The 16794-nt window shown below is 36.3% G+C and overlaps 1 protein-coding gene across 2 annotated transcripts in view; it reads right to left on the bottom strand.

Annotated features, from left to right (window-relative positions):
- Positions 1-16794, bottom strand: part of LOC110026694 (serine carboxypeptidase-like) — a 29210-nt gene that overhangs the window by 10032 nt on the left and 2384 nt on the right. For both annotated transcript variants that reach the window (XM_020727743.1, XM_020727744.1), the window contains exon 2: positions 5297-5465. In XM_020727743.1, the coding sequence (XP_020583402.1) occupies positions 5297-5465 (169 nt within the window). The remainder of the gene's footprint in view (positions 1-5296; positions 5466-16794) is intronic.

Raw genomic sequence — 16794 nt, forward strand, 5'->3', positions numbered from 1 at the left:
ATATATATATAATAAGGGGTGTACTAGTCTCGACATTTGGTATGAAGACTTGGCCATATTATGCGAAAGGCATTCAACATCAAAACTTGCATCATTTGAAGACCTACAAACTACCAAATCGATGGGTTTCATAGGTGAAGAGTTAGCGAGCATGACATATGATGGCCATGTCACTTTGACAACTATAACTGATGGCCAACTACATGGTTATAGAGTATCTTATAGAGATGGAGTGATGGAGCATGAGCCCAAGCCTTGTGCTGCTATGAAAGGGACTCAAACCATGGTGGAAATTATTTTTTTAAAATAAGGTTGCTCGTAGAAAAACATTACAAAATGCCAGTGATGATTATCCTAAAATTGTTGACCTTATAAGTAGGTTTGCAATTTATCATACTAATGTCAGCTTTACCTGCAGAAAGCATGGTGCAAGTAAGGAGGATGTGAGTGGTGTGAGTTATGCTTCAAGGCTTGATTCTATTAAAGTAGTGTATGGTATATCTATTGCCCGTGAACTGATGGAGATAGACACTTCGGACAACAATCCTACTTAATCAGTCTTTGAGATGGATGGTTATATTTCCAGTGCCAATTATGTGACTAAGAAGACAACAATGATTCTATTCATCAATGACAGGTTGGTGGAATGCACTCCCCTTAAGAGAGCTATCGTGGTGGCGTATTCTGCAACACTGCCAAAGGCATCCAAGCCTTTCCTTTTTATGTCTATTAGGCTCTCGCTTGAGCATGTAAATGTTAATGTACATCCTACAAAGAGAGAGGTAAGCTTTTTGAATCGAGAGAGTATTGTTAACACCATTTAAGATGTTGTTGAATCAAAATTGATGTCCTCTAACAAAACAAGAACATTTCATACGAAGACAATAACTTCCACTGTAATGACTCATTTGGGTATGAAAAAAGACACCCAGGAGAATTTCTCTAGTGTGATGAAGTCTCAAAAAGTTCCAGTTAATAAGATGGTTAGAACAGATTAGCGCAATCCCTTTGGTAGGCTGCATGCCTACTTGCAAGATAAGCCTGGCTCACAAAATGAAAAAAAAAACTTGACCTTGCTTCAGCGAGGAATGTTATAGGACTGAGAAGGAATCCTAAAGAAGCTTTAGATTTAACCAGCGTCCAGGAGCTTGTTCGAGAAATTGATTCTAAAGTTCATCCTGGTGGGTAGGGTGCCTACTGTAATATCTATTATAGCTTTCTTTTGATGGAAATTAAGGGAAGAATGCACTGTGTTTAACTGATTTGTTATATTGCTGCAGGTCTCCATGACATTGTAAAAAATTGCATATATGTGGGGCTTGCTGATGAAAGTTTTGCATTACTTCAACACAATACTCATCTTTACCTTGTGAATGTTGTTAATGTCAGCAAAGAGCTTATGTATCAACAAGTCATACGCAGATTTGGAAATTTTAATGCTATGCAACATAGTGAACCAACCCCTATGAAAGATGAAGATTTAGATTCTACCAGTGATGAAAATGATGATTTTAGAAAAAAGATTGCTAGGATGAATGCTGATCTACTATTGAAAAAGCTGAATTGCTCGATGAGTACTTTTCTATTCACATAGATGAACAACAGAACCTGACAAGGCTTCCTGTTGTACTGGATCAACACACTCTTGACATGGACCATGTTCCAGAGTTTTTGTTGAATTTGGGTAATGATGTTATCCACACCAATGAGAAAGACTACTTCCAAACAATTGCAGCTGATATAGGGAGCTTTTATGCTATGCAACCTTCTGTCCTTCTGAATCCTTCTGGCAATGGAATACAATTCTACAAGAATAGTAAAAATGATCTAGGCACAAATGTGGCAAATGCATCAACAATGCCTGAGGACGATTCAGATACCGATATGGACGGAGAGTTGCCTGCCGAAGCTGAAACAACATGGGCACAACGGGAGTGGACTATTCAGCATGCTTTGTTCCCATCCATGAGGCTTTTCCTCAAGCCACCAAATGCAATGGCCACAAATGGAACATTTGTTCAGGTTTTGATAAGCTCTACAAGATTTTTGAAAGGTGCTAAGCGCCAAAGTCATGATCAATTTTCTGGAAAGTAATGTAAATTGGAGAGATCTTCCTCAGCAATTATTTTGCATTTTTGGCTTTCTTTCTTTTATTTTTTAATAGTAATCCAAGAAGCCCAAATAGTGAAACATACCTTCTGTAATACATGAAGCATTCTACAAGATTATTAGTAGCAGATATTGCATATGAATATATATATATATATATATACATACATACATACATACATACATACACATACATATGCATATATACATATATATGTATAGATATAGAGAGATACATATGTATAGATATAGATAGATATATATAGATATATATATATATATATATATAGATATACATGGATATATATAGATATATAAATCTATAGAGACATATACATATATATAGATACATAGATAGATCCATATACATATATACATATATAGAAAGATCTAGATATATATATAATATAGATATCTATATAATATATTATGTATAGATATAGATAGATATATATATAATGGAACAAAATGATCGAAGTAAAGAAAAACAAAAATATACTTAATTAAAAGAACATATTACAACAAATTTGACAATAAATTCTAAGTAAATGATTAAGACATGTATTCACATATTTAAATGGGAATGACTAGTCGTAATAATTCCAACGGATTGTGCCCTTAATTGTAGAACAAATCCATTAAGATGTACAACATAAGATGATATGTTCATGTGCTATATGGTGGAGTTTAGAGGAGCACAAACATTTAGGACTCAAATTTATGAATTTCAACTTTTGGGTCAATATATTTCCATAATATTATCTTTCTCACCATACATTTCATAAATTCAGTAAACCCCACTTTGATCTCCACCTTATCATAAAATAAAAGTTCAGCAAATTTCTGAATTCATAAATTTTGAAAATAGTTAGTGTAAAAAATAGGAAAAATTTGCATTTGTTGGAATTTCCAACTAAACATTCCCAGAAGAAACTACTGTTTTGGAAATTGCTGCTAAAAATGGGAACTCCCAACAGAACTCGGACAGAGTCATGCTCCACTGAAACTTCAATTAAGACATGACTTTTTGTTTGAAATCTAATCTCTTTCGAATGTTCCATTTTTATTTCTCTTATCAACCATCTTCGCTTTAGTACTGTGGTTATTTTCCCTAGAACTCAAGCTTTCTGAAAACAGAAGTTGCAGTAAGATCTGTTCTAACCGTTTATCTTATAGAAACGGCTCTGTAATTACTATAACTCAAATCAAAAGCCCCAACTTTTTATAGCTGTTTCATGGGAATAAATGTTTTGAAACATAATTTCAATAAAAATAGGAAGATTTACGCACATACCACTCAATTCCTATGTATTTACATAATGAACACCTAACACCACCTTACATTAGGCGAGAAAATATGCATTACATTTTTTAAAAGTTAAAAAGATGATATTTTTTATGTGATATGAAATATTTGGATGATAAAGATAGAAAAAGCAAAATTTAGGTGATAGATGATGTACATACATAGGAATCGGGTGGTAAGTATGTAAATGCCCTATTAGCAGGTCGTGGCAAGTACAAAGATCCAACACGCAATCTCCATGCGTTACAGCTACATACATGCGTGCATAAAGTGCTAAAGAGAAATATTTTATTTCCTCGCCACGCTGTTCCCTAGCTATGGTGGTTTGGGATCTGAATTTTCTATAGAATGCTTTCAATTATCACCTGTTATAACTACTGGATCCTATTCCATTATATCTATGTTATATTCTACATCGTTATAGTGTATATTCTACATTGAGAGAGAGAGAGAGAGAGAGAGAGAGAGAGAGAGATCTATGTGTGTCTATTACATCACATGATATGTAACATATACATATATATATGCATATCATACATCTAAGTATATCATATATTACCCTGTAAAATAAAGGTTAGCATAGAACAACACATCACATACACAGCAAGACTAAATGTACTTAATGGACTTGGCACCGTGGTGCCTAGCCCCCTATCCTACTAGACTGTGCTTAGGGGAAAAATTGTAGCATCTCCAAAAAAGGCATAACATTTATACTTTATTATTTGCCTTCTAAACATGGGCCTCATGTAGAAAACAATTGTCAGAATCACTAAGTTAGCCGCCCTAATATCTAAGTCTAACGCACAAGCCGGCCTAAAAGGAATCCTTGTGTTGAATTTAGCCATAAGTTGTCTAACTTTTAAGATATTGACAATACCTATGAAGTCAAAATGGAGAGAGATCGAGAAACCTCCTTCTCAATGGAGGCATGATATTCACCTTTTACAAAGCAAAGAGGCTTCCTGTAGGCTTTCTCTGATAGGGAATGAGAAGCAAGATCTTGCAACTTCTCTTCTTAACAAGTTGCCGATAAGTTTGCAGCAGATGCTGATAGCAATGTTTGGCTCTCTTCAAATTTTTCTTAATTACATGTTGAAATGTTGGTCATTGTCTGCGAATTTTGGCATATTTTAGGGTATTTACATGCATGGCATACAATTCTAATATATTAACTTATCTCACACCTAAACTTTCATATTTAAATATATCTCAATTAAATCTTTAATATCACATCAAAAATAACACAATTACTATTTTTTAAAAGTGATATACACCTTTTCATGCATAGGTTTACAACATCAAAGTGCTATGTATGCAAATATAAAAGTTTAAGTGTGAAATATGTAAATACATAAGAATTATGATCTATGTATGCATTTTAAGGGGTATTTACATATATTTTACACAATTTTTAAGCATTGATATGCCTCACACCTATACTTCCATATTTACACAGAACACTCAAGTTTTTAATATCACATCAAAAATAACACTATTACTATTTTATAAAAGTAAAATAAACATTTTTATGCATTGTTTAAAGCTCCAAAACTAAAATAATTTGACGGGGCATTTACATGCATACCATACAATTCTTATGTATTTATATAGGTAGCACCTAATCATTCATATTTGCATGCATACCACTCAAATCTTTAACATCACATCAAAAATATCACAATCACTATCTTTTTAAAAGTGAAATACACATTTCACGCATAGCTTTATGACACCAAGTGTAGAAATCAAGCTTTTGGTATTAGATAAGTACGTACATAAGAATTGTGTAGTACGTATGTAAATTTCCCTAATTCCATTTTAGACGACCAAAAGATGGAGAAATTGCCTTACAAAAATATTGCGTAAAGCAAGAAATACCTTGTCCCATCCATAATCAGTCCAGATAAGAGACAAGTTATTAGCAATCTTGAAAGGACCATTTTCGTAAAAAAGGGCTAATTCACTGCTGCATCCAGGACCTCCAGTCAGCCAAACAACGACAGGAGCGCTGCTCTCGCCTCTAGATTCAAAGAAAAAATAGAACATTCTGCAACAAAAAAGAAAAAAAAAACAAACAGAGCAGCAGCAGAGGTTGGTAATCTAAAAGACTTTGCTTGACAAGGTTTATAATTTACTTTTTTTTTTGGGAAGATTTACATGCATACCACTCAATTCTTATGCATTTACATAGCTAACACCTAAACTTCAATTTTTACATATAGCACCTTACCTATGTTAGAAAGGTGTATTAAACAGTTTAGAAGTTATAATGTGAGATATGAAAGATTTGGTTGGTATAAATGTAAAACAGTAAAGTTTGGGAGTTAAGTAAATAATTAGGAATTGGGCGGTATATATGTAAATGCCCCTTTTTTTTCAATCAAAGCTTTATAAAAGCTACTTAATGGCTCGCAGTTATTATGTTGTCCAAAAGGCAGCTTTTTAATGGGCTAGTCATGCAAAAAATTTTGGAGAAAAAAAAAACTTCAACATTTTTACTTGAAGCAAAATTGCATGTTTTTTGACATTTTGTAGTGAGAAAAAAAAAACTTCAACATTTTTACTTGAAGCACAATTGCATGTTTTTTAACACCCACAAAACCAGTATATAGTTGAACCGACCAAAAACTACATCCAGTTCCTTCGAGCAGCCTTCAAAAATGACCTCACCAAAGGTTGCCCCATCAAGGCTTCCTGAAAAATAATAAATTTTGGAAACCACATCTTGTATGATGCATGTTTTAGAGAAATTTACATACCTAGCACACAATTCATATTTTTTATATAATTCACACCTAAACTTTCATATTTACATGCCTAGCACTTTGGTGCTTTAAATTTCACTTTTAAAAAAGAGCTAATAGTGCTATTTTTTTATGAGTTATTAAAGATTTAAGTGTTGTGTGTTTAAATATGAAAATTAAGGTGTAAGATATGTAAATACATTAGAATTGTGCCATGTATGTAAATGTCCCTATATTTTACGTGTTTTCTTTATTTGAGTCTACATAATGTGTTCTAGGATATCAGGTTGTATTTTCTTTTTTCATTATATGTTAATGTATAACCTTGTGATTGTAGGTTCTTTGACTTGATTTTTATTTTAAGCCAATGTATGCTGAATCATTTCTCATAGGCCATATTCGGCCTTTATGCTATTAGGTTCGGTGGAAAATATAAATTTGGTGATAAATTTAAATTGGGTGCTAGGCAGAGCTCATAAGCATAAAGTGTACAAAGGGAGTTTGGCTGAAAGCTCTCATGTAAAATCATAGCACACGAGCTCACAAAGATGCTTCTGCACGTTGAATAAAGAATACTGGGAGGGTGGATTGAAAACTCAACACCAGAGCTCACTAATATCGTCTTGTATGTTTAATGAATATCGCACAAAAGGGGTCTCTGACCCTGTTGCTGACTTCCACCACCTCGCAAATCAAACGAAAAATGTACAAAGGGAATTAGGGTTGAAAACTCTACACCTAAGGTCACCATTCCTCCTCCTTGTAGAAGGAATGCGTGGAGAAGGCTTTTGAACCTCATCAACCTCGCCTCGCTTGCCGAATGAAAAATGCATACGACTACGCAACACCTGAGCTTACCATTGATTCCTCACACGTTGAATTTGAACTAAAAGAACAACATTGTAAATCACCATTGTAGCATTGCAAGCCAATAAAAAGTTTGTGAGGGTTATTTTTACACCAGTTACACCATGCCCATCAAAGAAATATTGAGGAATCACATGGGTGATGCTATTACGTGTTGTTTATGCCTCCTCATTTCTAAATTGTCTCAAATGGTGGTGTGAAATGGTATGTAACCGCCATTATAACAACAATGTCAAAACCACTATATTGGCAATCTTCAAAGGAATGAAGTGTGGGCAATGTTGTTCCAAAAGACAAGTTGTTCCAAAATGGGCAATGTTGTTCCAAAAGACAACCTTTTGCAGCACAAAACCAAGCCAAATATTGCACAAAAGGGGTCTCTGACACTGTTGCTGACTACTACCACCTCGCACAGCAAACGAAAAAAGTACAAAGGGAATTAGGGTTGATAACTCTACACCTAAGCTCACCATCAACGTCGCCTGAGAAGAAGGAATGTGTGGAGAAGGCTTTTGAGCCTCATGAACGTCTCCTCGCTTGTCGAATGAAAAATGCATACGACTACGTAACACCTGAGCTTACCATTGTTTCCTCACACGTCAAATGAATAGCACATTCATGGTGTTTGAACTAAAAGATCAACATCATAAATCACCATTGTATAGCATTGCAGGCCAATAAAAAGTTTGCGAGGGTTATTTTTACACCAGACACCACGCCCATCAAAGAAATATTGAGGAATCACATGGGTGATGCTATTACGTGTTGTTTATATCTCCTCATTTCTAAATTGCCTCAAATGGTGTTGTGAGGTGGTATATAAACACCATTATAACAACGGTGTCAAAACCACTATAGTGGCAATTTTCAAAGGAATGAAGTGTGGGCAATGTTGTTCCAAAAGACAACCTCTGGCGGCACAAAACTAAGCCAAATATCGCACAAAAGGGACACTGTTGCTGACTATTATCACCTCGCACAGCAAACGAAAAATTTACAAAGGTAATTAGGGTTGAAAACTCTACACCTAAGCTCACCATTCCTCCTCCTTGTGGAAGAAGGAATGTGTGGAGAAGGCTTTTGAGCCTCATCAACGTCGCCTCGCTTGCCAGATGAAAAATGCATACGACTAGGTAATACTTGAGCTTACCATTGTTTCCTCACACGTCAAATGAATAGCACATTCATGGAGTTTGAACTAAAAGATCAACATCGTAAATCACCATTGTAGCATTGCAGGCCAATAAAAAGTTTGCGAGAGTTATTTTTACGCCGGTTCCACCACACCCATCAAAGAAATATTGAGGAATCACATGATTGATGCTAGTACATGCTGTTTATTCCTCCTCATTTCTAAATTGCCTCAAATGGTGGTGTGAGGTAGTATATAACCGCCATTATAACAACGGTGCAGAACCCTTATATTGGCAATCTTCAAAGGAATGAAGTGTGGGCAATTTTGTTCCAAAAGACAACCTCTGGCGGCACAAAACTAAGCCAAATATCGCACAAAAGGGGTCTCTGACACTGTTGTTGACTACTATCACCTCGCACGACAAACGAAAAATGTACAAAGGTAATTAGGGTTGAAAACTCTACACCTAATCTCACCATTCCTCCTCCTTGTGGAAGAAGGAATGTGTGGAGAAGGCTTTTGAGCCTTATCAACGTCGCCTCGCTTGCCGAATGAAAAATGCATACGACTACGTAACACTTGAGCTTACCATTGTTCCCTCAAACCTCGAATGAAGGGCACATTCATGGTGTTTGAACTAAAAGATCAACATTTAAAATCAACATTGTAGCATTGCAGGCCAATAAAAAAATTACAAGGGTTATTTTTACACCGGTTCCACCACGCCCATCAAAGAAATATTGAGGAATCACATGAATGATGCTATTAAGTGTTGTTTATTCCTCCTCATTTCTAAATTGCCTCAAATAGTGGTGTGAGGTAGTATATAACCGCCATTATAACAACGGGCCAGAACCACTATATTGGCGATCTTCAAAGGAATGAAGTGTGGGCAATGTTGTTCCAAAAGACAACCTCTGGCGGCACAAAACCAAGCCAAATTTAGGTCCTTTCTTATCTAGATCTTTTCTAAAGGCTTTGGGCTAGTCTGTTTATCTGAGCGAAATAACTTTTTGGCCTAAAGAACATCTTGGGCCATTTTATAGAGTTTTAAGTGTTTTTTTTTTAATCTTAGCAAATAGAAATGATTTTCAAGAGATTTAATACATTGTAATTCAAGAAGGTAACAAAAGCCATTAGATTCCTAGAAGATGTTCACGTTTATGTCCTACAAAAGATTGTGGTCGAGGGGTTTAAACTCATGCCATGATTTCAAAAGAATTGAAATCAAGCTACCTCTACACTACAAGGATATGATTAACTATGTAATAATACATATAAATTCAAAAAAGAGTTTTTTTTTTTTACTTATTACAAAAGAAAAAAGTATAAAGTAAATGATAAATACTAAAAAAAAATAGATTAGGGGCTTTAGAAGGTTTCAAAAGGGCAATGATGCTTATAGTCCCAACACGATTAGAATGTATCAAAATTCATGAACCATCGATTAATCTCGATGAACCAAATCTCATCAACACCACTCACAATAGTCCAACATAAATCTACCCACCCAATGAAAATCATAATTAGCATTGAACTTAGAAACATTAATATAGATTCAATTATTAAATTTAGGTCTCCATACACACCAACTTTAGAACTCAAGGCCTCTATTTATACCTCCATCATTGCTAAAAATATGATCGTCCAACAAATAAAAAAAGCATGTTGCACACCTATTCACTCTTTGACTCTTTGAATAAGTAAAAGAGACCAATTTGATCCAACATGACTCATCTATCTACTGGCTCAATCCCAAGTAACCAGGATGTCTTACATCCAAATATTTATAAATATTCCCTTGGGGATGAATGAACTTATAATGATTCCTTCCACTCTTTTCCAAGTAGGGATGTCAAAAAAGCTCTCTGTTGACGAAGCAAGCGAGTCGAACACGAATAATTTTATTCACCTTGATTTATAAACGAGTCGAACATCAACAGAGGTTTGCTCGTTCGTTTTCAGCTCGTTTTGGCTCGAAATAATTAAATAATTAAATAATAATATTTATTTACATTCTTTTATATTATTTTTATATGTAATTAAAAAATGCTAAATTTTATTATTTTAAAAAATATTTGGGTGATATTATTATAAAATATATAAGTTTAGGTGTTAGATATGTACATACATAGAATTCATATGGTATATATGTAAATGTCCAGAAAATAGAATTTAGGAGGTATGTGTGTATTCTCAAGCATTTATTTGGATATTGTACACGCAGTTGGGCCATGGTTGTACAGGGAACAATGGAACGATGGGGCCATGCATGCTACATTTCATAATCTCAATAAGACCAAAGTTAGCCCAAATCATGAAAAGAAACTACGAAGTGGTGTGGAAGGAAAACGAATGTGGTGAGGGTCGGGGAATTGTCAAGCTGTTGTAGAGGCGTTGAACCACAGCGGGAGGAAGTGAAGAAGTCGTTGATGGCTGGAATCCAGAGTGCAGCTGACTGTGGCCTATAGGGAAGCTACAGTTAGGAGGTATGACAGTTGGAATAGGAAGAGGGGCAGCAGCCAGGATGGCTGAGAGGCAGCTGGAAGAGCTGGGAAGGGGCGGTGATGGTTGCAGTATGCAGGGAAGCTGATGCGGCAGCTTGCTGGGAGGAGTATGGAGAGCTGCGGCTTTGTTAGGAGGAGGCTGACAGCAGTTTGGAGAGAGGAAGAAGCTGGGCTGCAGCTGCTTGAATGCAATGAGCAGGCTAGATAGAGCAGCAAGGGCTGTCGTAGGGTTGTGGAGCAGGTGGATAACAACGAGAAGGTGGAAGGATAGATAAATATCTCAACAGGTTGAGCTACAATTGAAACACCACCTGGACCCGTGGAGACGATCACCACCTCGGACGATGGACAATGGGAGCACTACCTCGATATCAGATACACTCCTCGAAGAAAAAATACCAGGTTAAAGCCTGAATTCATATATCAAAACAAAATCTCTAACTCCGAGCACATCATCTCCTATTTATAAAGAGACATTACTTATTTTAGGAAACATTTAAAATAAGAAAGAGAATAAATTCAAATTTCAAATTTTAAGAAAGACTTTTTAAAATAAGAAAGGAGAATAAAATCATATTTTAGATTTTAGGAAACACTTTTAAAATGAGAAGGGAGAATAAAATCATATCTCAGAATTTAGGCAAGGATTTAAATTAGAAAGGACTTAGAAAAAAAATTAAGAAAAGAAGGGAAGGAAAGCAAGGAAAGAAGGGAAAAAGGAAGGGAGGGAAGAGGAAGGAGGGAAGAGGAGGGAAGAGGAAGAAAGTGGGCATCACTTGAGGACCGGTCTTCCCTCTCCCGAGCCCCGCGTCAGTCTCCCAGGATTGGAGGAGCTTTGACATCATAGGTTGAAGCTTCTGTTTAGTTGTCAGCCACCCCTGGATCTCACTGACAACTGCACTGTCGACCAAAACATCTGATGAGTTTTTCACACTTGCGAGCATACCTCTCTATCGATTCGTTATGATTTGTTATAATCTAAGCTGGAGGTACACAACAACGTAGGTTCTCCAAAGCCAAATTCCAAAATTATCTTATATGCTTCTCATATATGACAAGTGTCAGCCGTTTTAATTTTCTTGGTTTATGATTTTTGAAAAGTGAGATAAGTTTTTGTAAATATAAAAATAATTTTGATGTAAATATAATTTTTTGAAAGTAACATTTTAATTTAAAAATAGATGAGACCAAGCGAGTCTCACATTTTGGATAGTTTGAATGACTAAGCACGATATCACAAGTAATATACTTATCCCGAAGAATAAACATATCACTTGTAGTAGGCTCAATCACCTAAACTAAAGAATTTGTGACATCTGTTTGGTCTACAAAATATTTTATATAAGGCCGACAAGTTCTCCTACCTAATATGAGGATTAGATAAAATTTATTTTACCTGAATTTCAAGTTCTCTATAGCGGCAAGCCCCTATAGTTAATTACATCCTAAATAATCAGGGTCACTTAAGAAAACTCTTGATTAAGATTAGTGGTTTTATCTTCCGAATTTCAAAGTTTAAATTTTCAAGATTGACACGGGAAAATTAAACGAGAGTGGCTCAAATAGGAACAGTTATTTTAAGAAGTCCAAAGGAGTGAAGAGTAGGGGATATCATAAATCCAGAGAGAACCTTGGTGACCTCCAAACTATCATATTGTTTGGCTTTATATCTTTGAAATGATGTTATTTAATGTTTAATTCTACAATTTATTCAGAATTTATGACTTATGTTTGCACGACGATTTATGACTTATGTTTGCACGATATCTGATCGTGCAAATAGCCTAAAAAGATAAGAGGATTTACACCGCATCGTACAAAAAAATCTCGGAATCATAAAATATTAGGACTTATAATTGCACAACAGGGTTGTGCAAAAGCCTAAAGGTCAAAAGCCTAAAGGTGATATGTGATGTGAGGGTTTACGTTACACTAGGCAAACCACCTCGAAATCCTATGGGTTGTTATTTAAACTAAAGAAAGTGATCGGTGTTATGAATGTGTTTTGATGTTACAACTCCATCTTGAAGTTGCTCTTCTGAATGTCCTCGTCACAACACGTTTAGGTTTATTATTAATCCTATGTAATCACTAGGTTTTATTATATTAAGGTATAGTGTGTATCAAAACAATAAAATATGCGGTAGAAAAGAAGAGAACAATATAACATGTCAGGAGAACAATATAATATGCTAGAACGGTACAACATGATAGGAGAATGGTATAACATGCTAGAAGAACAACATAACATGTCGTGAAACAAAACGCTGTAATGTAAATCAAACTTGTATATTTGGGAAGTCTGCTGCTCCTTTAAGCGAACTAGTATTCACTGTATAAACAAAAGAAAGACATTGTCTGAAAAACTCGAGAAAATCAACAAGTAACCCACAACAGAAGACCCGGAAAAATCAAAGAATAGCAATTCAAATAAAACTATCAAAACCTCAAAAAAATCTCGGAGAAAAGACCACGAGTGCTTTATCCAAAAATTTCAAGAAAACATATGAAAAATTCCGAAAAGAGAGGACCGCAAGCACTCGGGTCGGGGCTAAGCTCAAATATATATATTTGTACTCGAGGGACGTCGAAGGCTACTATCGGTCACTCAAAGCCCGCCACTCCACTAGAAGAATATCCTGCTAAACCTAACTTAGGAGGGTACTCCTTAGCCCGGTATCGGTAATCAACAAGTGGACAACCAAGTTATGACATTTTTAAAATTTATATTTTAGCATGCACATATATTTCAAGCATACAAAAAGAAAATTGTATTAATTTTGCAGTAAAAATATTGTATCTGCTCTTATCAACTTGTTTTATCAATTTTGAAAAAGGAATAGTTGTCCAGTCGTCGGCCGTAAGGCCGCCAACAATCCTAAGAATGTACGACTCCTCCGCTAGTCTTGTGTCAGTGAATGATGCTTTCATCCTACAATTCATCAGGTCCCAGAATTGAGTCCTGGTGTTGTAGGATGAGATATCATTCTGCTCTACCACCGACGTTCACCCCCCTAAGCCCCAAAAAAAAACCGACCTACTTGCGACCTTGCTTAATGATTTCATACATAGTAAAAAACTATATATGAGCACTTATGTATCAGACATAAGCACAGAAAACCGAACCAAGAAGCAAGGAAAAAAAATAAAAATGGGAAAAGCAGGGCAGAATTTCCGGCTAATAGTTAATCCAAAGAAAGCTAAATTCGAGCCCACCAAATGGACCAAAATAGTCACTAAGAATCAGATTCCACAAAACATTAAATCCCAAAATTTGCATCCAGTATATATAATTCGAACAGAGACAGGCAACAGGAAACAGAAAAGCATAGGTAGGTTCTTAAAACCAACATTCCAAAGCATCGAAACAACTTCCAACATGTATTTGAACAGGGGTGATAATAATAAAAAACTCAAGAATTAAATCTGAAATCAACATTTCATTTAGCATGTATTTCAAATAGGCAGCTATCATCTCACGACAACCATTGGGATGTTCCAAAATTTTATCCATTATGCATTTTTAAGCAGAAAAAGAGAAAACTATCTATATTATGTTTCATTTCTACTGATTCTAGCAAGTATACATGCTTAAATCTCAAAAACAGTCCTTGACTTTATTTCCACATGCTTTAGAAGAGAAAAGAAGTATTTTCAGATGTCATCCTAAATAGTGCAGAATAGAGGAAAGAAAGAGAATACCTCTTTTATGCAGACTTAAATCAAAATTATAAGACAGATTTAAGAAAACCACTCTCACAGTAATCCTCTTCCTAGAAGCTTAAAAAAACAGTAACCCACGAATGCTCCACACTCCCAACACACGGGAATCTAACTTAGAGAGGATTTCGGCAAAGCTTCCCTTCCTAAAAGCTTCAGAAAACAGCAATCCACGAATGCTACACACTCCTAACGCACGAGAATTTAGTCTAGAAAGAATTTTGACAGAGTTTTTTTCCCTAAAGGCCTCAAACAGTAAAACCACAGCCTCCCTTTCTCTCAAGAAATTTTCAACAACCCAAAACAGTACACCAGAGACCCTTTTTATAAGCAGAGAAGAGAGGGGGGCAACCACCTACCAGCCTCACTGGTAGACAAATCAAACGACGAGAATAGAATCGTCACAGTAAAGAGGGAGACGGTAAAACCTCGAGAAAGAGAAGGATCGGTCAGCTCGACCCTTGCAATTGGAGAGTCGAAGAGTATAGAGGCCACTCAAAAAAGGGGAAGAGTCGAGAAAGGGGGAAGAGATTGTCGCATGGATCGTCCAAGGGAGCTAGGGCACGCGAGGGGAGCGGGACGAGCGTCGCGGGATCGAGCCATGGGACGGTTCAAATGGGGGTTTTAGTGCGCGGGTAGAGGTAGGGTTTTTAGGATTATAATTTTAATATTATAAGTATATAAAATATTTAAAATTCTTAAAAAATAAAATTCGATTCGTACTTTTTATTCGTGCGTCAAAACATAACAAAAATTGGTGTCTTTTTGAGGTAATTCTGACGTTCTGGACGCACTGGCGTAGTCAGTTTCACCGTCGGAGGTGGTTTTGACGAATTCATCGATTTGTGTGCAATTTTCTCGTGTCGGAAATTATTGCAAAATGGGTGTCTTCCCTAGCTAAAATTGGAGTCTCGGACGCGTTGACGCTGTCCATTTTGCCGTCCGGAGAAGTTAGCATTTCCGGAGAAGTTAGCAGTCCGGAGAAGTTAGCATTTTTACCCATCCTTTAAGCTCAATTTAAGTCCGATTTTGTGCAACTTAATGAATTTTGTGCATTTGATGTGCGTGTATGATGATAAAGTCCTGAAGAAAAAGTCCTGAAGAAGTTTTCCTAGGGCTTGAGATCCTATTGGGAATTTCTCCTTTAACCTCCACATGATAGTCCTTTACTACTCGACCATAGGGCGATGGTTTTGAGATCATCAATGTGTGACATCACAAGAGAAATAAGAGGTGGCTGGAATTTCTAAAAGAATGGGTCTCAGTTCTAGTTTTCTAAGATAGTCAATAGGAACCCCTAGAGCTAGATCCTAGGATCCTAAGGAAAAGAGTAATGACCTCAAAATGAGGTCAACAACAAGTTGGGCCATAGCGAGATTGAGGATTTGCAAAAGTTTGTGTTTGATGAGTGATTGTCATTATCTTCCAAGTCTTCCATCTGACTCCTGAAGTTTTGGAGAACTGACAATATCTGTCGCATTCCAATGACAAGAGCTTCACACTGTTTTGTCGTCTCTTCATATGGAACACTGGAGGCGATGGCTGGAAGTGTAGCCACCTGGGATGCTATCATTTGGTCATTATGAAGACAATCCACTGAAATTTTAAATTACAACACCTTCTGGTCTGCGTGGTCTTTATATGTCTCAACAAAAAGTTCTCCATCTTCTAGGAGAGAAGAAACCACAATCCCATCAAAAGTCGCATGTTCCTTTTGATCACACAGAAGAAAGGCATTAGGTGTATCCATGAACAAGGGATTTCCACGGGGGAAGACGTCATTGGATGAAAATTCTCGTTTGAACTGTTCTTCAGTGTCTATAGTGTCGTTGCCCAACTTTTCAATGGCGCCCTATTCGGTGAAGTAGATCTCTCTCCTGGTTTAACATTCTGCTTTAACAAGTCCAAATCCGTGGGACTTGTCACATTTTGTGACTGTGACAGACTTGCAGATTGATTTCGTTGGATAGTAGTCAAGGGGGGGTCGCTTGGTGTTGCAATTTTTCCACTTCAAAATCTGGGAGTTGTAACTTTTAGCGGTAATAAGTTGGTAGGAACCAACGTTGTGTTTTCCACTTCATCTTCATATTTTCTCGTTCTTCCCTTCGACCTTCCAGGTCATGGTCAAGGGTAATCTCCAACTACATTTTCTCTTAAATATTCATAAGCTTCCGCTGAAGACGGCGGATCTCTCGCCGTATCTCGTCCCGGGTAAGCTCAGCAATATATCACCTTGGTGACATGGTTAGGGTTTAGAAACATGAGGAAACATTTATAGTGGGGGTGAAAAAGAGTAAAAATAATTGGGTCAAGATTGTTAATTTGAAAAAAAACAGTGATGAGAATTTAGGCTTAGGAATATGTGACTGTGGAAAGGATATTGGATGGTATGAAGGAAATTTT

Source organism: Phalaenopsis equestris, unplaced genomic scaffold, assembly GCF_001263595.1.
Source record: "Phalaenopsis equestris unplaced genomic scaffold, ASM126359v1 Scaffold000392, whole genome shotgun sequence".
In the NCBI taxonomy this organism is placed as follows: Eukaryota; Viridiplantae; Streptophyta; class Magnoliopsida; order Asparagales; family Orchidaceae; genus Phalaenopsis; species Phalaenopsis equestris.